The 26,915-nt window shown below is 34.3% G+C and overlaps 2 protein-coding genes across 4 annotated transcripts in view; one reads left to right on the top strand and one right to left on the bottom strand.

The window, feature by feature from the left end:
* The window catches only part of LOC129805340 (dual 3',5'-cyclic-AMP and -GMP phosphodiesterase 11), a 111,166-nt gene that overhangs the window by 19,277 nt on the left and 64,974 nt on the right, over positions 1-26,915 (top strand). The window contains exons 1-2 of one of the 3 annotated variants that reach the window (XM_055853201.1): positions 17,515-19,872; positions 20,134-20,211. The gene's annotated coding sequence lies outside the window, so the exon portion shown is untranslated. Of the gene's footprint in view, positions 1-17,514; positions 19,873-20,133; positions 20,212-26,915 lie in introns of those variants that run through there. The other 2 variants (XM_055853202.1, XM_055853200.1) reach the window with 2 other exon arrangements.
* LOC129805342 (UDP-glycosyltransferase UGT5-like) lies at positions 8,414-10,550 on the bottom strand. The gene is made up of 5 exons (XM_055853203.1): positions 10,290-10,550; positions 10,115-10,196; positions 9,208-10,024; positions 8,933-9,145; positions 8,414-8,870 (listed from the first exon to the last, which is right to left on the bottom strand). Exons 1-5 carry the CDS (start codon positions 10,461-10,463, stop codon positions 8,582-8,584), a joined length of 1,575 nt encoding a protein of 524 aa, XP_055709178.1. The 5' UTR covers positions 10,464-10,550; the 3' UTR covers positions 8,414-8,581.

Here is a 26,915-nt window from a genome sequence, read left to right as displayed (position 1 = left end):
GGCTTCTTGTGACATTCTACGTTTCCCTTACATGAACAGGAAGAGGACTTGGTAAGATTGGTTCATGAAATAAAGAACAATGGGCATCCTGTTGAGGCGGATTATCTGTCCAAATTTACAGACAAGTTGTAAAAATTAATAACCAAGTTGTCCAAAATAAGAGTCAAATTCACCTCTATATATCAATTCATTTTTAAACGTATTAAAACTAATTTTAGTAAAAATGAGATGATAAATAGCTTGCCAAGTTTCTAAACAATCCTTCTGAAAAGAGAGTAACAAAAAAAGTCAATTAGTATTGAAAATATCGCACTTCAAACTTAGGATATCGATGCTTATATGCAGACTGTCCAAAATTATGAGCACTTTCCCTAAAGGTGTTTTCGAGAAAAATATTTGTTTATCCAATTTTCAAAAAAAAGTTCAATTCAACGGTTATTACAAAAAAAAACTTGAGCAAATAATCCAAAATCGTATAGAAATTATATGAGATTTTCAAGAAGTTGAAATTTTCTAGTGGTGATGAAAGCAGACGTTAGACGTTTTCCAATTCCGTAAAAGATTCTAATTGTCCCACTGAGGTACACCCATACCGAGAGTTCAAAGCTTTAAAGAAAATTTTTGAGCCTTTTCAATTGAGAAAAACAAGCTGCCTCTGAGGAACACCGGAAGATTCTTGCGGATCTCAGTGGCGCAATAGCCACGAACCATTGGTTCTTGGGCGGATCTTGGGCCTCGGCTTGACTTACAGTGTTGCGAGTTTGAGTTTCGCCTGATGCAAAGATCTGATTGTCTATAAAAAAAAATAAATTTTCACTTGATACAACGTATAAAAAATGCACCGCCTCTAAAAGGGGTGGCAAAGCGTCCCAGGCTTTGCGATATGCACGAAATCGTGACTTAGATTCTATATACCTCAGAAGTATTTTCGCATGATTTACTATTTACCGGTTCTTAACCGATTTGAATCAATTCGTATATCATTCAAAAGATCTTCCAAAATTGTTTTAAAAGTATCGATTTTCGGATAAAAATTAATTATCGGTTATGAGCCGGTTCATTACTGATTCAGAACCGATTGAAACCGGTTCAGTTTTTTAGGAAATTTCAAGACCTTTCCAACGAGCCCAAATATGACCCCATTTGCTTGATATATGCGCTCTCTAGTGTCTTTTTAACTTTTGACCTTGAAGAACCGTTATTAGGAATGATTCAACGGTATTTTCGTGTAAGGACGAAATGTCAGCCTGGGTAATCTCTAAAATATATCAAAAAAAAATCGCACGACGCGTTTTCCAGCATTCCTAAAAAATCATGGTTTTAGGGGGAAGAGGAGGGGTGGGGGAAAATGAGGGGCATGTTAACGATCCTTGGGTCGACTTTTGGGGGGTCCCCCTTAGTTATTGTGAAGTTTATTGCATTTTAAGTTGACTTAAGAAATATTAGTCTGTTAAATTTAAAGGTTTTCATCTTAGAAGAAAAACCGCTTAAAGCTTCAAAAATTACAGATTTTTTGCAGGATTGAAGTGGAACCAAATGGAGCTTTTTAAGAATTTTTAAATAATGTATTACGGTGTATTTTGAACGCGCTATTCGATTTTGTAATTTTAATTTAACAATTTCTTCATATACATCTTAATTATCCACCTAATTAATACCTAATATTACTCAAGAAGTTATCTTCGTTGCTACGTTATCTTTGAAATTTCAAGTAACAGGGAGATTATAATTGCGGTACAACACTGAAAGTATGTTTTAATTGCATTTTCTGTGCCTAAGCACCCTTGTACGCGTCGAGTTTATCGTTGTATTAATTTTAATTAAAACTCAAAAATTATTATGAATAAAAATTTACCGGTGAATGGGAATTAAAATTAACGAAAATTTAGAAAAATCTCGGGAAAATTGTTATTTTGTCTTTTGATATGCAATTTCAATATGTTAATTGTGAGTATTTCCCTTGAGAAGAAGCTCTATCTCTTGATTTGACATTATGGAAGGTTGAGGCATAAAATAAATTGTAAATTGATGCACTTTCAATACAATCGAGTTATCGAAAACGGAATGCGATTGAATGTGAAAAATCCAAAATAAACAACCCGGCGTCTCCACCGGAAGGCGCATCTTCGAAGCTAGGTAGTGAAAGCTTACCAAAGCTCTAAATATATTTATATGTATGTGTTTAAGTAGAGAAGACGCGCCAACTTAGAGAGCCATCTAATGGAAGACATTTAACTTTTTGGATATCAAACCTCGCAATTAAATCAACTTCCCAACGAATCACTCAATTATCATTCTCTCTTTCCCACAAAACTGCTCATATTGAATAGCGCCTCACATGACTAATCTCTTCAGTGTTGACGTCCAAAAATAAAAGAATTTAAAATGTGGTGTAACGCAAAAAAACGTAATCTCGACGTAGAACTAAAAAGAGGTGGGTTTTGGCTTTGAGAAACCGTTGCTCTCGTGAGCTTTAATTTGAGGCGCCACGGACTTTTTTTTCCTTTTAGCTGTTGTTGGTGTATATTTCTCTATTCATTCTCTTTGGCGTGTTCCTTTGGCGCTCTTTTTTGACCTCACTCAAAATACGTTTCTCTGTAGAAAAAAAAACTTCGCGGATAGGCAAAAAATAAAGACTTCTGTCAATTACAAGATAGACGAAGATTGAAAACATTGAGCAATTCGATTGTGTTGAATTTCAGAAAATTTTCTAGAAATTATGTACATTATAGATTATTTCAGTGTCAGTTTGAATACTCTGGACTTTTAGGGTGTTTCAATAGTGTTTTTGTTAAATGGATTCATAAATTGACAAATTGGACAAACTTACGGGAAATTGGGGCAGTTTCTCGAAGCATAGCCATTCCCTTATAGATGTATGGTCAAATGGGTCAAGTTAGTCAAATGGCATTTTATTTAAATCCTTTTTTTACTTCTCGAACTCCATGGAGCAAGCAGTATAATCCTTCGATTTTTTCACCCCCCCCCCCCCCCCAAATTTTCACCTTCCAGCCCCCGGAGACAACTTCACGTAACAAATCTTCGCTTTTCAGATAATTTCTGAGAAATGTCATCGCGCTGTTTGTCCGTCGATCCGTCCGGTTCTCGCCAGCTATAGAGGCCAAACGGTAAGAGATAGCGACTTGGGACCTTCGGGGGACCCCCCTATAAGTCGACCCAAGGATCGTTAACATGCCCCTCATTTCCCCTCACCCCACCCTTCCCCTCCAAAACCATGTTTTTTTTAGATTGATCGAAGACGCGTTGTGCGATTTTTTCATTTTTGGATATGTTTTAGAGATTACCCAGGCTGACATTTCGTCCTTACACGAAAATACAGTTGAATCATTCCTAATAACGGTTTTCAAGGTCAAAGGTTAAAAAGACACTAGAGAATGCATTTATCAACCGAATGTGGCATGTTTTGGGCTCGTTGGACCAGTCTTGCAATTTCCGACTATACTGAACCGGTTCCAATCGGGTTTGAATGATATATGAACCGGTTCATAACCTACAACTAATTTTTATTCGAAATTTAATTATATTAGTCCTAAGCTATTTTGGGAAATATTTTGAGTGATTTATAAATCGGTTCAAATTGTAACGAACCGCTTATGAACCGTTGTTGCGGGTGACTTTGCACTCTGCTCTTCGTGAGAATTTCATTAATTCTAGCACTTATTTATAGTCTTCGCCGATCCGATCTACCATGTCAAAGTATATAGGGATATGTTAAGTACCAAGTAAGGTACAATGATCCCCAAAAGGATTCTTGTAGTTTCAGTAATAGTCAATGAAATGCTAATATAGATATTTTGTCAAAAAATGCCTCCGTGAAAAAGTTATCTGAAGGTGCAATTCCAAAATCGATTTCAGAGTAGTAAATTGCCCAAATCCAATCTAAATTTATCTAGCTAGAATAATCCACTTCGATTTTGTTGATTATTTTTATTAAAATATTTTTTTCCCTATTATCTTCCTAAGAACGCATGATTTATGTTATAAAATTGCATATAATGATCTTTCTAAAGCTTTATTATAGAAGTATTTGGCTAAAAATTATCCAATTTTGTGGGAACTTAAGATAAAATGACCGAGATCTACAAGATGGAATGGTCGCCATCTTGATTTGACGTTTTTTCCGCCATTTTGAATAACTGTCAAAACAAAAATCTCATCCGATTGAGCTGAAATTTTAGTATGTTCTAGCTGATATCAAGGCCTTTTCAGAACATATATAAAATCTGACCTAGGTCAAGTGATTGTCTGGATATAGGGGCTCTAAGTTCAAAATTTTGACATTTTTATGAATACAGAACTACAGGGAGCTTCTTTTATCGAAATCATCAGAAAAAAGACAGCGCTATCGTTAGGCGATGAGATCTAACAAACAAACAAAAAAAAAGTAATGTTTTTGTTTATAACAGCGCATTATTTGAGACTATTATAAACTGTTTTCACAAAGATGAAAAATAAAAAAATTAATTAAATGTACTATTCGTTTATTTATTTTTTAATTATGTTAAAGTAAATAAATATATAAAATAAAAGTCTCAACCATTTTTAATGGTTACTGAGGCATTTCGTTTAGGTTTCAAATATTGAAGATTTAAAAATAAAGACCTCCAAAATATGAGTATTGCAAAATTTTAAACTTTGAGCCTCTGTATCTAGGTAAATACTTGATGTAGACTGGAACATAGATACGTTTTGAAAAGGTCTTGACATCAGCTACAACTTACTAAAATTTCAACCCAATCTGACCAGTTTTAGGGTTTGACAGTTATTCAAAATGGCGGACAGAAACGTTAAATCAAGATGGCGGCCACGTCATCTTGTAGATCTCGTGCATCTTACCCTTAGATGTGAAGATCTTCATTGTCGTTTATTATCAGAAATTGTTGATTTTTTAGTATTTATTAAAAAGTGCAAAGTCACCCGCACCTTATCCCAAGTGCAAGCCTTTTTTTCTTGATTTTTTTTTAACATAGTAAAATTTTATAAAATTAATGTTAGTGTCACAAAATCGATTCATTAACAACTGAATACAAATAATTTTACCTATTCAGCAACATCCTTCTCTTTAACTGTCCACTTTTAGAGGGTAAAGTTGAAAAACAGCGAAAATCGTGCAAAGTCACCGGCAACGACGGAACCTATAAGTAATATTTGGCCGAATATCAATTTTATTACTCTTAAAATTATTTTGTGGGATCCTTCAAGTGATTTACAAATCGGTTTAAATCGGTTGAGAACCAGTAAACTGTAAATGATGCGAAACTACTTTTCAGGGACAGTATCCAAGTTACGAGTTTGAGCACCTTGTAAAGCCTGAGACGCTTTGCCACCCCTTTTTTTTAATATACTTTTTTCTTTAATTTCTAATAGAACTCGGACATATGGTGGATCAGGTTAAAAGAAATTCAAAGCGTCAAATATTCCGTTAAACTGGATAGGCTTTGATGATCAGATATTTAAATTAGATTTTTTTTTATTTTACACTAATAAGTGCAACTTTCTAACTAAAATAAAGTTCGTAAGAACATCGTTCTCTCATAAATTAAAGAGGACTTTTCCTGCGTTTGTCAGTGAAAAGCTGTAACTTCGAGAAGAATAACATTCTGTAGATGTTGCCAAGAGTTTTCGATTCCGATGTGATTCTTCCTTAGTAGTAAACGCCTAAAAATTCCTTATTAAATTTATAGTGCCATTTTCATAATCGTGATTGTATAACCTTTATAAATTACATGACTTCAAAAGAGTTGGCAAAGCGTCCCAGCTTTGCAGAATGCTTAATCTCATGAGGTAGAGCTTTTCGTGAAGTAATTCTTCTACGTAGTTTTTAGGTAAATTATTTTGTCAATTGTTAGAAAATCATTCCGACTTCGAAATTTGATTATGAAGTGTGAATTTTCAAACTTTGATCACTTTGACCATTAAGACTTCTTTTTTTTGTATTTATTGTACAGCAATTTATAATTATTAATTATTTAATTATTTATTTATATAGCAGTTTATCGCAAGGAAAATTTTGAGATAAACTAAAAAACATGATTTTCGAAGGATTGGATTTAGATGGAGGCATTTTGTGGGAAATAATAAAAATCCAGTTCCACAGAACGTCCGCTTGAAGTTCGATAATCGATATCTTTTACTATTTGACTTCTAGATTCGAAAAACTGTACGGTCAAAGAAAACAACAATTAGGGTAAGTGTGCCAAATTTCGGCATAGTTGCATGCAAGCGCCAAAGTCTCAAGTTTGAAATGTAATATCTTTAAAAGAAATTGATATTTTTCATTCCTTCTACTTAAGGAGTGTTGCTTAGAACCTTGTAGACAGTTTATCGTCTTTATTTACTTTAAAATCATTCTTAATATATTTTAAAATGAATAAAAATATAGACATAGCTTTGGTGCCCTATTTCGGCCACCTTCATTCTCATAGTTCCCTGCCCTTCGGGAATTCTTCCAATATCTTTTTCACGTCATCTCGTTTGTCGAAGCTACATTTTTTGTTATTCTTTTGCATTGTATAATCTTTAGAGTACGTAAAATTTAAAAGTTCATGGAAATTCGAGGAACAAAAAAGGTGGCCGAAATTGCAAGCTGGCCGGAATTAGGCACACTTACCCTGTAAGCATTGAATCTATTACATTAATGTTATCTATCAATTTTATAATTGTGTTTTATTGGGTGTATCTACTGTCTCTGTTAAAAATTTGCAATTATTGCATATGAGGGGGACTATGTGCTCTCTGCTGTTGGTAAACTTTTCTTAAATTCTTGCACTTAAGTACCACGATCTTCACCGATCGGACATACGACTAGTAAATCGGATCTAGTAGTGAAGAAGAGCTAATAAACAACAGTGGGTAAAGTCCCCCCTGGGGGCCAAAGTCACCCGGATCTACGGTATGATTTATCACAATAAGAATATACTAACCAGAGAAGAACACTAAATTAATTAAAAGAATATTTATTCTATTATAATTTTAAAACGATTTGCTGTTATCCGTTTTTTCTATTGTAATCAATTTGATCGAAACCGGAAGGGTTTAACTTATCATTTCGTGTATTCTGCAGAGCTTCAAGCCCTTTGCTCATTCTTCTTCCGTCATAAAGTATTATGCTCGTATCTTCGCGATAGCAGCGGGAATGTATAAATGTGATTCACATGTAATTGAACTTACACACATAGTCAACGTTTTGGCGTCTAAATGTCGCAGAGCACATGTGGAATTGGAGTATTTCTTGCCATTCTCTAAAATTTCCCATAAGTACTGTCCCAAACTGTCCTTTATGGGATGAGAAGTGTACACAAGAAAAATCTTACTTTGCATCCAAGTTGAGTGATTATGGCCATTCCCGAGGAAGTTGACGAGCTTTTGTCGTTTCGATGGCAAAGACTCTTCGTTCACAAATTCCCGGACACTGGCCCTTTGCCAAGTTCTTGTGCAGAGATTTTCTCACAAAACAAATGACCGAACATCTTTAATCCATATCTGTAAGACCCTCTTCCACTTGGTGTACACTTTCACCCCTTCTGCTGGAGTCTTCGGCAATCTCTGCCATCTTAGTTTGACCTTCCTCATTGTCAGTTTGAGTGCCCCATAAATAATTCATGAAATTTCTCACCAAACATCCACCAATATAGACGATGAACTTGAAACCGTTATTCAGTAATTGCAGCAGCATTGCACTTAATTTCTCAAGCACGCAACATCGTGTCATCCGCCTCATTCTTGGCCGTTGCGGACTCTCTGGAGGGCGCCTTGATTGGTCGTGTGACCAAGACATTGAATGCATCGTCAGAGATCACTTTAACGAAAAACGCATCCATCACACTGCCGATCCATGTGCTTCTGGGTATTCCATCATCCATCACAGGCCGCTCCCGGCACAAATGCACAAGAGATGTTCAATTTTATAGCAGTTGCATGGAATTCTTTGGTTATAGTTGACGGACGGTCGGTGTGCAATTGGATGGCTCGTGGAATGTAATATTTTAAGTAGCAATAATACTCACGGCAACATTCCGAAATCCCTGACTTTTGAGTTATTTAGACAATAAAATATTTCATGAATTTTCTGTCAAGATCATCGTCAGAATATGCGTTTTGAAATGCATTTTGCAGCGTTGATTGTATTTCTGTGAAACCGCAGGCACAGTAGGGGGAAGTGGGGTACCTTTGAATTGGGGCAACTTTGAAATTGGACATTTTTATCCTATTTTAAATGAAACTGTACTTTATTGTGATATAATTTAGCTTACCAAACCAATTGCGAAGCTAAATTACTTCATGGTCTCAATTCTATTTAAAAATAGGAGAAAAAAGCCCAATTTCAAAGCTGCTCAAATTCAAAGATGCCCCACTTTCCCTTATATTTCTTTTAAGTTTAATAAATTATAGGTTTTGTTATAGATTTTTTATTTGTTGTTTTTTTTAATACATTTTAAATCTATTAGATCGATAGGGGATATACCTATAATGTTTTCACTAAAATGCAAGACGAACATTGTGTTCCGTACAATTATAAATTATCAAAATAAAAAAATAAACATTGGTTTTATCATATTATCTACATTTGTTTCTGCTTCCTAGCAAACAGCTTTTTCTTTAATTGCTTCCATAAAAATTTTGTAATAGCGATAGAAAATTTGTAAATAAGAAATATAGCAGCAACTACTAAGAATGCAATGACGTCAATCGAATTATTCTGCCAGAAATTTAAATGAACTGCATGCGATTGCATATGGACCGCTCCTTTATGACGAATAACGTACTCAATCCAGTAAGCAGCTGTTTGTAGGGCGCTCATGGGACGATCCCTATAAAGTCGCGATTTCTCTTGAGCTATGTTCCTATATCTGAAAGAAAAATCAAATTCCAGTCAAATGCGAAAAGGATGCTAGAGATTAAAAAAAATTACTGTGGATTCGTAAGAACTTCTTCAACAGCTACTGAGAAGCTTTCCTCAGTTAGATCATCAAAATTGAGTTTGTATGCCCAACCTTCTGCGAGCACTACCTGAACATTGCTCAATTGATCTCCGAAAAATGGTATCGTTATTAAGGGTACTGCGAAGTATAGCGCTTCAGTAATGCTGGCAATCCCTCCATGGCTTACAAAGAGTTTAATGTTTCTATTATAAAAAAAATAATAGATAATTAAACTATAAATAAAATTTGCTTTAAATTTTTATACTTGTGAGCTAAAATATCGGTCTGTGGCAACCATTTCTTGATCATCATGTTGTGAGGCTTATTAGGTAGATCATCATTTTCCCACTTGAAGAGTACCTTTTGTTTTAGACCTCCAAATGCTCTAAGAATTGCGTCAAGTTTAGGTTTAGGCAACATGGAGCTTTTAACATTTGAGCCAAAACTAAATAGAATAGCTCCATTAGAGGCAGAGTCAAGAAATTCCTGAATGTCCATTGGCAGTGCATCTCTTTCTTCTTCTATATGGATTCCTCCAATTTCAACCATGGCTGGGACATGGGCACGAATATTCCCTTGACTAAAGTGATGATTTACAAGAACTAAAGAAATATTCCGAAGAGCTTCGTCGAAGCTAGGATATTTGTTTGGAGGAAAATTAGAATCGTAGTACATTTTATCTATATAGCGAAATACATTGATTATTAAAATTTCCGAACAAGTTATTAACATATTCTTAACTCGCTGTAAAAAACTCATTGGTCTACCATAGCTATTAAATGTATTAGAAGTTGCGGCAATGCCTAAGGGATTTCCAACTAATTCTGATGATGAATAAATTGGTTTAATGTGCGATATTATTATTACAGGACATTTAAAATGATAACCGAGTCCGATGAATTGATTGGAAAATAGCCCCAATATTACAAGATCAAAAGATTCATTATCCATGATTTGTTTAAATTCTGGATTGGACATTGTTCGATTTGTGATATCATAGTACATTTTCAGTCTTTCAATCATTCGTGTAATCATGTACCAAGGGTTTTTTGTATTTTTTACCATGTCAGATATTACGGTATCTGAAAAGTAAATTAAAAATTAATACTTTTAAAATGTGTTGTAGATAATATTAAACCTAATTCGTATCATTTTACTTGAGTGCCATATACCTTTATCAATATCCAGTGGAAGAACAACATCACGATAATTCTTCAAAGGTTTAGATTGAGGAAAAGAACTAACCATGGTCACCTTATTTACGGAAATTAAATATTTGTGATTAAATAGATTTAAAATCATATTTTGCTATAATTGCTATTATGTATCATAACTAATTTAACTTACCTCATGGCCCATTTTTGCTAAACCCTTAAGCAATTTTGAAGAAACAAATAAATGTGAAGAAGTAAAGCTTGGGTTTACCAATAGAATTTTATAGGATACAACATTCTGCATTTGACAACCCATAGCAAGAAAAAAGAATAATCCCAACGAGGGTAAATTTAATAATCCCTTCATAGTCTAGGTACAAAAATTCACTTTAAAAAGCACCACTTGAACTTTATTTCGCGAATGTCTGACTACATCTGTGCTTTTCGCTCGTTTATACAATTCTTCTATCTCCACTTTAATCACTTTATCTTGACATGAAGTAAATAAAAATGTGCTTTTAATTCCACAAAAACTTTGAATCCATATACCAAGGCATATTTATGGATAATAAAAATCTAATGATAGGACCTTTAGGACGCATTTTTTTACTCTAGCCAAACTAAGACAGTGTCTCATTGTGTAATACTTCTCTTTCAAATGTGTATTTAAGATTTGTTGTATAAATAGAACGATATGCATCTTATCTTATTTAATTTTCTCTTTAATAAAAATTTTAAGGGCCAATTGTGGCATTGACCCCTATCTTTATATTATATTTATATATTCAAATTGCTATCTCTTATTGGTGGAACACGGAGTTTATGTTAGATTAGGTCAAGAAGAAAGGTTTTGAAACTTGTACATATGACATTGTAAATTCATATATTATCTAAAACCAGTGATAAGCCTGGATAAGATTATGGTAGCTGAGATTCTTTACAGGCGATCTCGCAATGCGTGCAACTCAGGGTGCTTGTAACTCGAAATATTTGAAAATTCGATTTTGAGTTGCCTATTGGGGATAAATAATGGCGTTGAGCAAACTGTTTTCGGTGGTCGAAACGGATAAAATTGGCTGGACGCGATCCAAATTCAATACACAATCGAATTTTCACGCATTTCGAGTTGCAAACACCCCGAGTTGCACGCATTTCAAGGTCACCTGTAAGGAATTTTTATCTGGGCTTATCACTGGTCATTTTCTGTTTTAAAAATTTGAGTATACAGAAGGGCAACAAAAGAAAAAAAAAGTTCATTGAAATCAGTTAATAAACATTAGAGATAGAGCCCGTTTAATTTAAATATAGTAAGGGTTGGGGTACATTAGGGTGGAGTGGGGACAGATGCGACCTACCATTGTAAAGGTCGTAACCTCAGCTAAAACATACTAAAATTTAAAGTAAAAGTACTATGTAGTTACAGTAGACTCTCCCAAATTCGGGCATTTGCGACCGAAATATCAAATAAATTAGAGAGAAATTCGGACAGCAAATTGTTTGAAATTCAATGATTTTTTGTTCATCTGCATACTCATATTGAGTTTACATGCTAATTGCTATTATAAATTTCATGAAAACCTCTTAATAATGCAAAATCACATCATAGCTAAGACAAATTATGGCAAATTTGAGCATATTTGCTTCATTTGATAATCATAATCGAACTTGAAAAATGTCAACAAACTTTTTTCGAATTTAACTACCACCCGAATTATAAAGTAGCCCGATCTTAAAAGAGCTGAATTAGCGAGAGTCGGAGAGTTTCGAAAATAAGTCTTTCTATTAATCGTACCTTCAATTAAATCGGATGAAGTTGGGGTGTCAGAAGGGTGGTCGTATTCCGCGAGAGCTTTCCAAACACTGAGGAAAAAAGAGGGTGCGATTAACTTTTTTTCCTCATAACTTTAACACTTTTTAGGTGTAAAAATATATCAACATTTTTAATGTTAATTTTACATCTTTTTAAGTGTAAAATGAACATGAAAAAGGGTAACTTTAACTCCCAATACACCTAAAAAGGGTAATATTTACACCGATTTGGGATCAATACTGCAGGGTAAAATTAACATTTCCGGAATGTTATTTTAACTTTTTCGGATTTCTCTCAGTGAAACATCAAAATTTTTCAAATTCTGACAATTAAAACCGGAGATAAGGCCTAACTGTGACATACTAAAATTTGAGATTGATCGATGCCATAGGAGTGGAGTTATTGAGAAAACAAAATTTGGGGTTGTTCCCAAATGGCGGAAAAGGGGGTGGGGGTGTGGGTCTGACATCACCAACATCTAGCAACCTATCGACATTTAACCTTTGCCGAAAACCGCTCGTTGATATCTCTTTCTGTTCTCTCTGCAGCTCCAGAAGCGTTTGTACTCCGGACGGGACGGACGGTCGTCCACGAAAATCGATTTTTAGCACACATGATTTTCGTGATCTGTGATGAGCGTCAAAACGTGTGCATCCAAAATTTAGGCCCGATCTGACGAGGTCGGATTGCACCTGTGACCACAAAAGCTCACATTGTAAAGAATCTCAGCTAACTTGCGAAAGACTTTCGGTTTCGACCAAGGCTGCTCATGTCATTTTTTAATGAGACTATTGGGGAATCAGTGGCGCAATAGGCAAGACCGTTGACTCTTGGGCGGATCGATTCCCCTTCTCGATTTACTGTTGTGAGTTCGAGTCTTGCCCGGTGCAAAGATCTGAATGTCTGCTTTAGACAATTTTCACATGTACAATAACGTAATATAATGCACCGCCTCGGCCAACAACTCCGGGAGCATGGAAGAAGCATTCACCACACTACGGGAAGGCGCTCCTGGGCGGTTTACAATGGACTTAGCAGATTCTTCCAACACGGGATATGACATTGTAAAAATGATTACCTTGTAATAAATATCTCGATACGATTAATAATAATGATGATGCTATTTGATCAATCTTCATTTCAATTGACTTGACTAGCACATTAAATTAAAACCAGGTAGTATTGTGATCAAATGAGCTTCCTCAAGTGTGTATATTTCGAAATAATTAATTTCGATTATAAAACATTTCAGGCTGGGGAGTACGGTAATATGAAACGTACTAAAAGTCCTCTACACCTACACACTAGGAGAAATTTAAAAATAATGCTTTTTTAAAGAAAATGTCCCCTGTCATTATAGGGAGAAATGTCAAAATTGAATTCTAGTGTGTAGACGGCATAAGGGAGTCTAAAATCAAATAATTGTATCAATTAGGGTAAGTGTGCCAAATTCCGGCCAGCTTGTAATTTCGGCCACCTTTTTTAATCCACGAATTTCCATGAATTTTTAGTTTTTACGTACTCTAGAGATTATACAATGCAAAAGAATAACAAAAAATGTAGCTTCGACAAACGAGAAGACGTGAAAAAGGCATTGGAAGAATTTCTGAAGAACAAGGAACCATGAGAATGAAGGTGGCCGAAATAGGGCACCAAAGCTATGTCTACATTTTTATTCATTTTAAAATGTATTAAGAATGATTTTAGAGTAAATAAAGAGGATAAATTGTCTACAAGGTTCTAAGCAACACTCTTTAAGTAGAAGGAATAAAAAAAATCAATTTCTATTAAAGATATTACATTTCAAACTTGAGACTTTGGCGCTTGCATGCAAATATGCCGAAATTTGGCACATTTACCCTAAGTCAAATTTATTCTTAATTTCAGATCAATATCCATTATGTATCTTATATTATTATGTATTAGGAAAAGTAGCGAAGGATTAAGGATGTCGCAGAATACTTGAACTTACGCGTATTTGATGCTCTTCATTGAATTTATTATCTACAAAGCAAGTTTACCTTTTAAAAAATTTAAAATGTCAACGAAAGATCCAGGAAGTAATTGTACCCATTACTTTTAAGAATTTTCTGATTCCTTGAATCGATAAATGACATTTTTTGTTGAATTATGTCACCAATAGCTACATAATAATCTTTTTTAATGTTACTCTGAGAATTAATTGTGATTGATTTAGATTTGTATTAATTTAAAGCGTCTATTTGCACTAACACAGTATTTCCTACTGATTTTAATTGTGTGATAAACATCACAATATTCGAACATCTTATTTGTCACTGGCTTTTCCATTAATCACAAGAAAACGGCTTTGTTTGCAATTACGTCGAATTTAAGGAAAATTACAACAAGTATAGTATTGCTATAAAACGGAAACGATTTCAAGTGCAAGATAAACTTTTAGGCAAAAATGGTGTAATTAAGTATTTCGTTTCATTTACTATGAGAATTTCCATTTTGGGGTGGCAATATCTGCAATACTCATCAATGTTATAGTCCATAATTAATTAAAATAATTGAAAACCCGAAAAGTTTGTTAAAGTCTCTGTTGCGAAAGGCATCCCATCAAAAATGATGGAATTCACAAAAACTTGAGTATCATTGTGATGATCTTGGAGAAAATTGTGGAACTCACAAAAGCTGGGATTTTAGAAGCATGCCCTATCATATTGGGGGCGAAATGAAGAAGTATATATAAACAATCTTCTGATTATTGATTTGATGTGAAGCTTTCAGTGATACTAATAAATCCCATCCAATTTCCCCACATCATCGATGCCTATATACATATACTTTTCTTTAATACTGTGTGCGTGAAAATCATATCATATCAATAGACACACGACTCTGTCGCTCCCATTTCCATTAAATACTCCAACACTATTTGCTGCCAAGTTGTAGCACAATATGAACTTGTGCAATTTATCATTCACTTTTCCGTAATTCCCAGCGACAGTTGATATGTGGCGCCATTTAATAAATTTATTCAAGCGATCTCGATGAAAAGAGAAACGATGAAGAGCCTCCGCATAGGGAGCAAATACTCTTGCAATAATAATCAATTGAAAGGAGTTGAGAAGTGATTGTGGACTAGCATCACACAACGTATCGAGTTTAATTAGATCTTACACGTTTTCTTGCACGCTGTAGAGCTTTTGCAACTGGTTGCCAATGAGGTCAGTCCATTTGGGGAATGTGTATCATTTATACAAGTACATTTGGAAGGGTTGCAGAATCCTTACACTTTAGATTCAATAGGAGGGTGTAGGCTATCCCATTTATTTGCCGCAGGATTTTTCATTCTTGGGATTCAAGGAGATATACACAATTAATCCATTGATTTTGAATTCTACAATATTTCGACATCTTACTCTTCTCAAAAGGTCATACTTTTTGTAGATCTTTGAAACATCCTGAGCTTCTAGTAGAATCTTATGAATTTTGAAGTTTTCTGTAAGGACAGTTGCTATAGGCTTATTTGAATTAATCTTTAGTCATTGTCTATTTTAGTTTGAGCACAGAAGATCATCAAAAATGTTCATAGAAATCGTTTAACAAATAATAGAGCTATGGTCCAATTAAGTATTAATTGTCTATAGTTCGATTCAGGGTAGACCGTGTGTGACATATTTTGGAATGGTTTAGGGATTAGCAATATTTAAAATACTGAGACATTTTTTTTTTAAAATAAATGTTACAGAATGGCGATCTAATAAGTAATAATCGGAAAATATTCAACTCGTAATTCTTATTTGATAAAAACTAAAAATCTATAAATAAAATTTTGATTTTCATAAGTGTTTCAATCCATCTCTCGGCTTAAGCCGAGAAGTGGCTTAGTTAGTGGGAAACTGATGGGAATTTAGCCAAATCATTATTTTGGTTATAACTACGTTAAGCTGTCTTTCGGCTTAAGTCGTAAGTGTATCTAGGGTTTCAGTGTATGACAGTTTGAGATAAATTTTTACCGCCTTATTTTACAGGCTTAGCATTCTCCAGAATTAGCTTGAGGCTATTTGGGCTCTAAATATTCTCGCACACAAGACACTGTGATATAGAGTAGACAAACAATTTCCTGAGGATTAAGATAAAATAAAGACATGGAGGTGGACAGAAACACTAAACCTCTCTTAATTTTCACATTTTTTTCTCTACGACGACGTTTCCACAGGATTGATATCCTTTTCATCAGAACTACAATTCATAAATTGGAGACCTAAATTCAATATCTTACAACCTACAAATCATAAAAGTGCCCAATTTATGAATTATAGACTTGATAAAGAAGACATCCATCTTCGAGACATCGTAGAGAATAAAATTAAGAAAATAAAGGTAAATAGGGTAAAGGCTCATAATTTGTTCCAGTCTGCTTATAAGCATCGATGTTCCAAGTTTGAAGTGCGATATTTTTAATACTAATTTACTTTTTTGTTACACTCCTTTCAGAAGGATTGTTTAGAAACTTGGCAAGCTATTTATCGTCTTATTTTTACTAAAATTAGTTTTAATACGTTTAAAAATGAATTGATATGTAGAGGTGAATTTGACTCTTATTTTGGACAACTTGGTTATTAATTTGGACAACTTGATTGTAAATTTGGACAGCTAATCCGCCTCAACAGGATGCCCATTGTTCTTCATTTCATGAACTAATCTTACCAAGTCCTCTTCCTGTTCATGTAAGGGAAACGTGGAATGTCACAAGAAGCCCGGAAACGGTGCTCTTCTGTTTCTCTAGGTATTTATACAACCTAGTCATCACAAAAGCTAAAACTTCACGAAATTCTGAGAGAAAAACACCTGTCCGAAATAAGGAGTATCACCTCACTGGTTAATCTTTTAGAAAATTTCCCATTTTTCACACGAAAAACGTGATTCACAAGGCAAATCTCACTTCAGGTAAAATCAACAGGTCACTATAAATGTGAATTAACACAATATTCAACGAATATTTAATAATATTACTCAAAAAAAGCGAAGAAAACATTGTTAGTACTTCACCACAGCTAAATAAGACAGAAGTAAACACGAAGTTCTGTCATATTTCTCGTAAGCAATTGCTCACACTGAATTTTCAACAAAATAATTTTAACTCAAATCATATTCAAAATTTAACGTATTTAGTGTTAAAATCTTCCAAAAAGAACAAATATTTAGTTAGAATTCATTATTCATCAAATATTGGTATAAAAATCCATAATTTTAATCAATTTATTTTTAGTGTCCAATTTTATCCTCAAAGTGTCCAAAATAAGAAACTGGACAAAATTATGAGCCTTTCCCCTATAGTGTTTCCATTCACCTCCTGTTAGCACTTCATAGGACCGAAAGCCTTCTCTAAAGACTTGAGATCGAATTTCGAAATGTAAATCACTCATAAACATATTCATAATTCGTTGCTTATGCTAATTTATGGCTTTAACGATTAGATAAATATGAGAAATACAAGCACAAAGTACGAAAAGTTACGATTCTATAGCGTTTGTAGTAGATTTTACTTTAATAACTGGACCTACCTCCATAGTATATTTGCAAATAAAAGTATCAAATATTGTCAATGACGAGCCCTTCACCACATAGAAAAACAATGTTTGGCACTCAATAGCCAAGGTAATCGGGCACGTGTGCTGCACTTTAGAGTGTTCTTTCTATCAAAACGACCACGAGTAAGTCTCTCGAGGGAAGCTAGCATCGTGTCTCTCCAACTCCCATTCCTCATCCACGAGTATAATCATCAATCAGTCTTTGGTACACCGGATGGTGAGGAAGATATTGCGGGGAATATTGCTCAACAAATTGACGTTGATGGAAAGTAGGAGGGAAAAGTGAGGCAAGAGAGCAACGATGAATGACACAGACAATGAGGAAAAAATATGCGAGGGAAAGATGTAAAAAAGAAAATATCATTGAGATGAGTGTAACACTTTTATAATCTGTAACATGATGTTAATTAATTTACCATGTAATTGAGATAGAGGTAGATGCTACCACGTGAGTGCTCTCCGACAGGGCGTGAGATGGAGTGGAAAAGAAGATGATGGAGCGCGCCAAGCCACACTTTCTGCCATGTTACTTATGCAGTCGTCATTCACACAGTTCGATGACTCTAATGGCAACAGAAATATGTGGAGGTACACCACAAAATGTATGTATGCGAAAACTGAGACGTGTACCTTTTCATTGCCCATTTGGAAGAACCAGAAGGGAAACAGAGAGAGTCTTCGGGTAAATATTTTGTTGACCACTGTTGTGGCTTTAGTGTGTAAATGTTGTTGTGAGAAGAGCATCAACTTTAATTGAAGTGTACAAACAACATCTGCAGCCTCCTGGTGATCTCTGTTCTGGGTGGAAAAGTACTCATCGCTAAAGTGCTACAAATGCATCACGGTCAGCCCCATTGTGAGGCAATGTGAGGTTGAGAACATTGCACCGAAGTCGATGCGGATGTGATCTTGGGACGATCGTCGCAGTGCGATCTTTTACTCTCTGGATGAAGAAGGAGAAGATTGTCTAATGCCATCTAGCCAAAAATTCTAAAGTATATATTGGTAGTTGTAAATCGCATACAGATGCAGGCCTAAAAATAAATCTACAATACGCACACACGAGGGCAAGATGAGATGAATGTGCGATCGCGAGTTGATCGCGCACAAGACACAAGGGCGAATGATGTTGAATGTATTTGATGTTCGGGCTTAAAGTATTGTGCGCGGAATCGGTGAAGAAGAATGGGGAGGCAGAACAGACAGTCAGTTTCGATTTTACACTTGCAGTGAGAACTGGTCAAAACTCGTTTAAATCGCGGAGTTAGGCCACCTTTGATCGCGATCGTGCATCACATTGGCGATTGTGCTAATCAGCATCATTGTTGTCCATCCACCGCGAGTACCAAGTGTGACCAGAAAAAAAAGTGATAATATTGAAGCAAATCAGCAGAATGATTGTCGCAAATATCTTGCCTCATGGAGTTTTTAGATTATTTCGAGAAGTGATGATCATAGAGTGTGAAAAGTGGTGATCGCTAAGTAAGAAAATCTCACGATCGCAACTGAAATTGCCGACACTGTGCTATTTATACATAAAGATCGGAGAGAAGATCGCTTTTCTATAGAGTTTGTGTGTCGAAATACATAGCTCGAAGGAGTGAAGAGAAGCGAAGAAAGAAAATATATTAAGTAAAAAAAAAACACGACGAAGAAACGATCGCTACGAGAGAAAGATTTTTGTGAATTGATCGTGTACCCACACCATTTACACAACTTTGACAACAAATGCTTCATGGTGTTGGCCTTTCATTGGCATAGTGTCATAGTGATCGAGCTTCAGTGGTGTTTCTGGTGGACACCTACACATCCACTAGACATACTTCCACTCCTCTCACTCTTCCTTCCTTCCTTCCTTCCTCCCATGCATTAAACCCCATAACTGCAAGACGTTGGTATCTTGAAGATTCAGCAACTGAGACTTAAGTTTCATTGTTCTCTTGGAATTTTCTGGGAAGAGTGATGCGCATCAGAGTGTAGAAGTGTGATATTTCTATCTATTTATATTGACATTATCAATGGACCACCAAGTATCCCAATATATGTGTGATCTCGTTGGTAGTATTGGTGATCCCAAGGAGAACGGCGATCACAAATGAATGGAAATTTTAGTACACAAGAACCCAAGTGTGTAGCCGACATCTCCACAAATTGTTCATAATTACATAATTTACACGCTTTCTACTTTAGCTTGGAAAGCCACCAACTATCAATTAGTTGTGGTATAAACAAACAATACAAAAACTTACAGAACTATTATCTTAGCTTTCCTGAAAAAAAAAAATCTCAAGGGTGGTCCACGTCAGAGGTGAAAGTATCTCAGAATATTTTTCCTTTTTTTGTTTATTCGGTTCGGGATCAAGGAGGCCAGAGTGAGAGACAGTGTGTGCGAGTGAGAAAATGTAAGAACAAATATTATACTGCCTATATACAGACTCTATTTACTTGTGTCCAACATATGCATACACGTGTATGATGGGTCTATGTGTTAGAATGTCGTGGCATGTGATAACGAAATTCGCGTGTTAAATTTCACAACGATAAGGCTCCCTCTGGGTGGGCGTCTTATTCGTACCATCACTTATTAATAAAACTTCTACAAACCATTTTCGACTTACATTTTCTTTTTCTCAACAAAGTCTTTTCTCCCTCCCATCAAACAGGTACTTAAGGACAGTTCACGCTGGCGACTCCAGGTAATACGGCACCACCCGTGCTTTGGCGCGCACGGCGAAAAGTCGGTAAGTTGAAAATTTTATTCTTAACAATTGCAAACACTTTTCACAATCTCTCTCTGTAATCTTTGAATCAATTAACCCAGCCGTTATCATTTGGCATCAACGTGCAGATGAAGAAAATTCGTGTTATTGTTAAGGTAGATTTTAAAGGTTTCAGCTGTGACAATTTTCTCGCTGACGGTGAGAGGATGAAAAGTATATTAAAGTGACATATGGATTGAATGTGTGACGATTTCGCTAACTGTTCGTTGTTGGCTTTAGAATATAAGTTCTAGTGGGAAGTGGGGCACCTTTGAAAGTGGGGCACCTTTGAAATTGGGATTTTTCACCTAGTTTTAAATAAAATTTAGCCTTATCGTGATATAATTTAGCTTCTCAATCTGTTTGTGCAGCTAAATTAGATCACGATAAGGCTCAATTTTAATTAAAAATAGGTGAAAAATCCAAATTTCAAAGGTGCCCCACTTTCAAAGGTGCTTCACTTCCCCCCTACATGAACTAAATTTAGGATAGTCCAGAAAAATTTTTCCAATCATTCTAATGCCCAGCGCACAATAATATTTATTTTGTAAACATGTTTTTGGCATTTCAGTGAGAGTGAGTGAGATCTAAATAGATCTAGTTATCTTGCTCACACTTATAGAAAATTTTGAAAACATGTTTACAAACAAAAGTGATTGTGCGTTGGGCATAAAGTCGTGTTGTAGACGTCATAGGTAATGACAGACGATGCACAACGTGGGTCTAAGTAAGGATAGATGACAGAATAATATTCGGAATCTTGCCTGGGAACGTCTTGAAATCGACTTCAAACTTAAACCGAACATCTTGCAGTGGCGGATTATAAAGAGGTAAATAAAAGGGCTTATGCCCTAGACACACTTACAACTTAAGCCGAGAGACGGTTTAACAAAACTATAATCAAAATAATGATTGACTAAATTCCTATCAATTTTCCACTAACTAAGCCATTTCTCAGCATAAAGTGAGAGGCCAGATCAGATTAGTCAGAAATTGACAGAAATGTAATCTGTAGGGGAATTCTGTAATTTTCGTGGCATTGTCACGCGTGATTTCGAAACCTGACAATGCCATTAGAGCTTTTTCGAAAATGCGATTCTGTAGCCGTGACATTGCCATTTCAGCTCACGTGGCATTGTCAGAAGTCACATATTTGAGATTTCTGGCAATTCAAATGCCAATGTATTTTATTAAACAAATCAACCAAGATGTACTGTATTTTCATAAAATCATCAAGTAAAGGGATTTCATTAATAATTCAATGAATTTCATTTTCGAACTCGTATGGTACGACAAAAAAAAGCTCGAATGGCATTGTCAGGTTTCGAACTCACGCGTGACAATGCCACGAAAATTACAGAATTCCCCTACTGAGGTCATATGGCATTGCCAGAGCGTTACAGAATTCCCCTCTTGATCATTATTTTGATTATAATTACGTTAACATGTCTCTTGGCTTAAGTCGTAAGTGTGTCTAGAGCATTACATAAGACTCCTGAACCGCCACTCCTATTAGAGTTCAAATATACTCTGGCTGATCCTTGAGAATATAGCTGTCATACACTGAGGGCTTGGGAATATATTTTAGAGATCCTTTGTATAAATTTCCTTTATCCAGTTCCTTACTGACGAATTTTATAGACTAAATATTCTCGAGGATCAGCCTGAGTCTATTTAGGCCCTTAGGGATAAGTGAAGGGAAAAATAAAAGAATTAAGGAAATCTTAGTACTGAATTGAAAATGTTGTACTTTCTTTGATGCCAAAATCGTTAAATAAAAAAACTTCTGGATGAAGTATAAAGTTAATTAAAAAATGAACAACTGTCGTTCCCAAGGTCGTTGCTTAACCCTTTAACGACGAGACACTTTTTACGGACTGAAAATCAACAATGAAAATTAAACTGGGAAACATAATCAATGATAAGTCTTACATTTAACCTTGGAAAGTTCAACAGAGTCTGATTCGGTGTATTTTGTGTTTCTATGAACGATAGGGACGAAAGTAGCCCAAAAATTTAAGTATTTTTTCTGACAATTGAATAATATTTTTCGTTTTAGTGAAAAATATTACGTATGAGTATTGTAGTTTTTATTGCCAAAAGGGTTTAGCTTAAAAAATATTAGACGTATAAAAAATAAATATATATATATAAATATGAAACTGAAGCCAAATTTTAGATTTCCGATTTTTTAGTTCTAAAATTTGGTACGCCGATGGAATATAGAATATCATTATCTATTCATAAAGTTTTACTTATACTAATCTGGATAAATTGGGGAAAATTGATACCTCTTGCCTTTTAGTTAATCTGATAATATAATAAGCACTAAAAATCCTAGGATCGAAGAAAAACTTATTGTCATTTTAAGAACTTGTGTCATAACCTATTAACCCTGTATTTTGTAAAATTTGGATACGAAATTTCAACATTTACCCTTAGGAAAGGTAGATCTATAGGAAAGGTAAATTAAGGAAAATCGTTATATTACTTGCACTCTATTAGATACATTATAATATATTTAAATATTTTGCCAAAATTGTCGACAAGTGCCAACAGGTGTTCTCGCGACCTTAATATGGTTTTGATTTAAATGTATTTAAGTAAAGTTGTTTTAAATGTATTTAATATCGCTTTTTATTCAATTTTGTTCCGACAAACTAAAATATCGTTTCCGCCAACAATTTCACTTTATATTTTATTTCTGAGACTCTACAGATTTTTTTTTTCTCTATATCTAACCTTTAAGAGTCATTAATTTGTATTAATTAATCCAAAATCAAAAATTCGAAAAGATTCTTCAGAGTTCATCTAGCGATCTGAGAAAATTCGGTTAGTTGGAAAGGTCTTGAAATCCCTGAGTAGCCTGATCTGGTTTCAATCATGTTATGAATCGGTATTGAACCGTTAAATAAAATTAATTATTAATGAAATTCTACTGTACTAGTCTTATTTTGTTTTGGACAATCTCTGAATAAGTAACAAAATGTTTAAAATCGATTATGAACCAGCTTATTAGTAGAAATGGCAGAGCGAAAAAAGTTCAAATTTCCCAACTCTTTTTTTTTGTGGACCCTTAGCAAGTCTGCTGATCAATAATTATTAAAAATTAGGAGAAAATGATATAATTTTGTTTAATTAAACTAAAAGCTCAAAATTAATGAAGTAAAAAAAAAAATCTGAGAATCTTTTAATATTGTTTTTGTTTTAATCAATCACCAATTGATGCATTACAAAGTTGCTCTTCCACAACTTTAAACGAGCATTAATGCTGCTCATAGTCGACCCATTTTAATATTTCGACGTCTCGGCTTTATAATGCAAAGTAGTTGAGGATAAGCCTATATGTTAGGGTGTCTAGTTTGCATGTCATGTGATAAATTCATCAGTCGGGACGCATATTATCATAATAATTACATTTTAAATAGACCTCTCCCAAGCTTTTCATGTCTAGCTTTTCTTGCTTTTCGAGGTCGTACATTTTCAATGCTCTGTTGTACATTTTTGGCGTTTCATTATATTCTAATGGATTTTTTTTTGCTCATCCATCTCTAACTCCAGTATCTCAGCATTAAAAATGATAAGAATCTAATCAAAAGAGCATATATTGTAACTCATGGCTGCCGGCTTTTTTCACTGCCTGACAAGTATTATGATGATAGATGTTTCACATGAGCACAATGTCAAGGGCGCATCATCGTACATTTTCCAAATAATGCTGTGAAAGTCACATCCCATCGATTATATGGAGTAACTTCTTTGCATCACATTGAAAATTTGAAGAAACTTTTCAGAAATTTTAAAGCATTAATGGCACATTTTACCTTCATCACCTTCGAAATCAATGTCAATGTTTTTGTCTCAAAGTAACATTGATGTGTCTATAATGGCAAAATTGATGGCACGTGAAACCTATTTGATAATTAACTAAGAAAATTTGGCCCCAGACCAAACATTATTAATTCTCAAGCCACTACTAAATTTTCCCATGTCTTGGAAAGGGTAATGAAGAATTTAGGGTTTAATTGGTTCACTAGGAAGTCATTTACAAAGGGATCATTCCACCTCTCATTTGTTATCAATCAATGCGTCAGTTTGAGTGATTTTGCTACGTTGTTGACAGATTAATTAAATTGCTGTATAAGACAGAGCTATTCCTGACCTGTTCTATAGACATAGAGTATTTCATAATGGAGTACTTTCGGAAAGTACTTCGACCTTTAGGAAATTTTGGTTATCAGGGGAAGCGGAGTTACATTGACATATGATATTTTTCGCATATTTCTAAAGGAAAATGGTCTTAAGTCTTAACCGTAATATAGTTTAGCTTTGCAAAACACTCGTGGAACTAAATTAAATTATGGTAAGGCCCAGCTGGAAATATTCAAAAAATATATTGTATATCAATTTAGTCCCGCTTTTCCTTATATGGATAGTTGAATTTTCTGAAAACCGAATTTTGCCAAAGACCCCTCTGTGGAGATCCAACTTATGATTTTTTTTGATAGGAGATCTCGTATTAAAATTTTCGAGTCTGTAATTTAATAATATATTCGATAAATTAATATTATAAAAAGAATAATAAAATAGTTTTTCAAGTAAGTAGGGTAAAGTGGTACAAGTAAGACCATGGTACAAGTTGGACAGGTCTTTTTGTCTTGATAAATTTAGTACTTCATTTTTATTTGTATATTTTTGCTTTTGTTTTATAATTTGGTTCCTTGTACTTAAAAAAAATTAGTATACTGTATTTATCAAGAAAAAAATTCCTGTCCAACTTATATCGGCGAATTGTCCAACTTGTAACACTATGTTCAACTTATATCACTTTACCCTACGCAAAAACTTGCTAAGTTCGGACGACTCAGGCTTCGAACAACTATTTTTTTCAATGAATTTGTTTCATTATAATAATATATTGTAGTAGCTAGTCCAATGCCTCAAATTTCCAGAAAATGGTGGCAAATCCATTAATAACAAGGAAAAAATTGATTTGTGTACACTGAGAGAAATCTGAAAAAGTTAAAATAACATTTCGGAAATGTTAATTTTACCCTGCAGTATTGATCCGAAATCGGTGTAAATATTACCCTTTTTAGGTGTATTGGGAGTTAAAGTTAACCTTTTTCATGTTAATTTTATCCTTAAAAAGTTGTACAATTAACATTAATAAATGTTGATGTATTTTTACACCTAAAAAGTGTTAAAGTTATGAGGAAAAAAGTTAATCGCACCCTCTTTTTTTCTCAGTGTAGCGTTTCCCCCTAAATCCTTGTTTATTTAGAATTTTAAAGATATTCTTACTTCGAACTAAAAGAGTAAGCAGTTATCTTTTATATCATCGAGATCACAACACGAATCACAACTTAAACTGAATTAGTAACTGAATAATTTATTTATACTATTAAATCGCGCCGTAAAATTTTTTAATGGCATATTGAGGATTTAGATATACTGAGATAGAAGTATCATTACATTTAGTTTTTCTTAAAATAATTATTAATGTTATACTATAATATATTTAATTTCAGTCAGTTACGAAATTATTTTTTCATTTTGGTTTTATAGAAAAACTTGAAATTTTTAATGAAAATTATGTTCTTAGAATTAAGTAAAAAAACATAGAAACTTGTTAAATTTGCAATTTTTATAAAATCTTTATTATCTGAGTTGTTTACAGCGTAACTTGGTGCAAATTTGTTACTAGTTTCCGAAGAGGAAAATCCTGAAAAAGTCTATTATAAAAAAAATAAGGGTTTAGAAAATTTGAAATTCCGGATAATATTTAGATAAACCTTAGTAAAACTTGATTCGGAAAATACGTAAAATTCTCTACCAACTTATATAAACACCTAAAAATCGAAAAATACTCAAACGCCACTAAAATAACCACTGTGCGATATGTTTTTTTTTTTAAATAAAAAGTCTTTGTATTTATTTATTTTGCTTTTTTTGAAACCTCAATAAAAAATTATAGATAAAAAACAAGGGGTACCTTGGTTAAAAGTTTAAAAAAGAACTCTAAAAAAGAGGAACAATTTTATCTGAAACGGATACACGTGTGTCTCTGCGGAACTTTCCTTGAAACATTCCTAAAAGCGACACCCTAAGCGTTTCATCGAAATAAAGTTGCAATACATTTAAGAGATATTTACACATCATCATCAACGATGGGGGTGGCAAGTAGTACAATATCATCAGAAAATATCGAGTAACTGTGGCGTGTATAAAAAGCATGGTTGAATGTGCGAAGGGTTGTCGGGCTCATGGGTCTTTGTCACGCTACCACAGCGTCGTTTCCTAGGAAATTCCACCCATTTTAGGGTGAGGAAAGCCATGGGGGGATGGATCTCTTCTCACCATAATGTTTGTTATGTGACTGATATCGATTTCCAAGTTAAAGTCTTCCATTGTATACAAATATTGCATCGTGGTGTTTGAGCTAATTGAGTTTGTGGCGGGAATTGCTGTGTTGAGCAACACTGTAATCCCCCATCATCTCCAATTTTATTGATGCTTAAACTGCGAGGGATAGTATGTGATTAGATAACATTTGCCTCTGACATACTTGCATTAATTGACTTCGTTAGAGATGGAGCTTTTTTTTTGTGTATTATTCCATCTACTGTAAAACCTTTGATGTTGCTTCAGCGGTATGGGTTTGCGATATTGGACACTTGAACATC

The sequence above is a fragment of the Phlebotomus papatasi genome, chromosome 3 (genome assembly GCF_024763615.1).
Source record: "Phlebotomus papatasi isolate M1 chromosome 3, Ppap_2.1, whole genome shotgun sequence".
Taxonomy (NCBI): Eukaryota; Metazoa; Arthropoda; class Insecta; order Diptera; family Psychodidae; genus Phlebotomus; species Phlebotomus papatasi.
The sequence above is the reverse complement of the archived record's forward strand: the minus strand, read 5'-3'. Positions and strand labels throughout refer to the sequence as shown.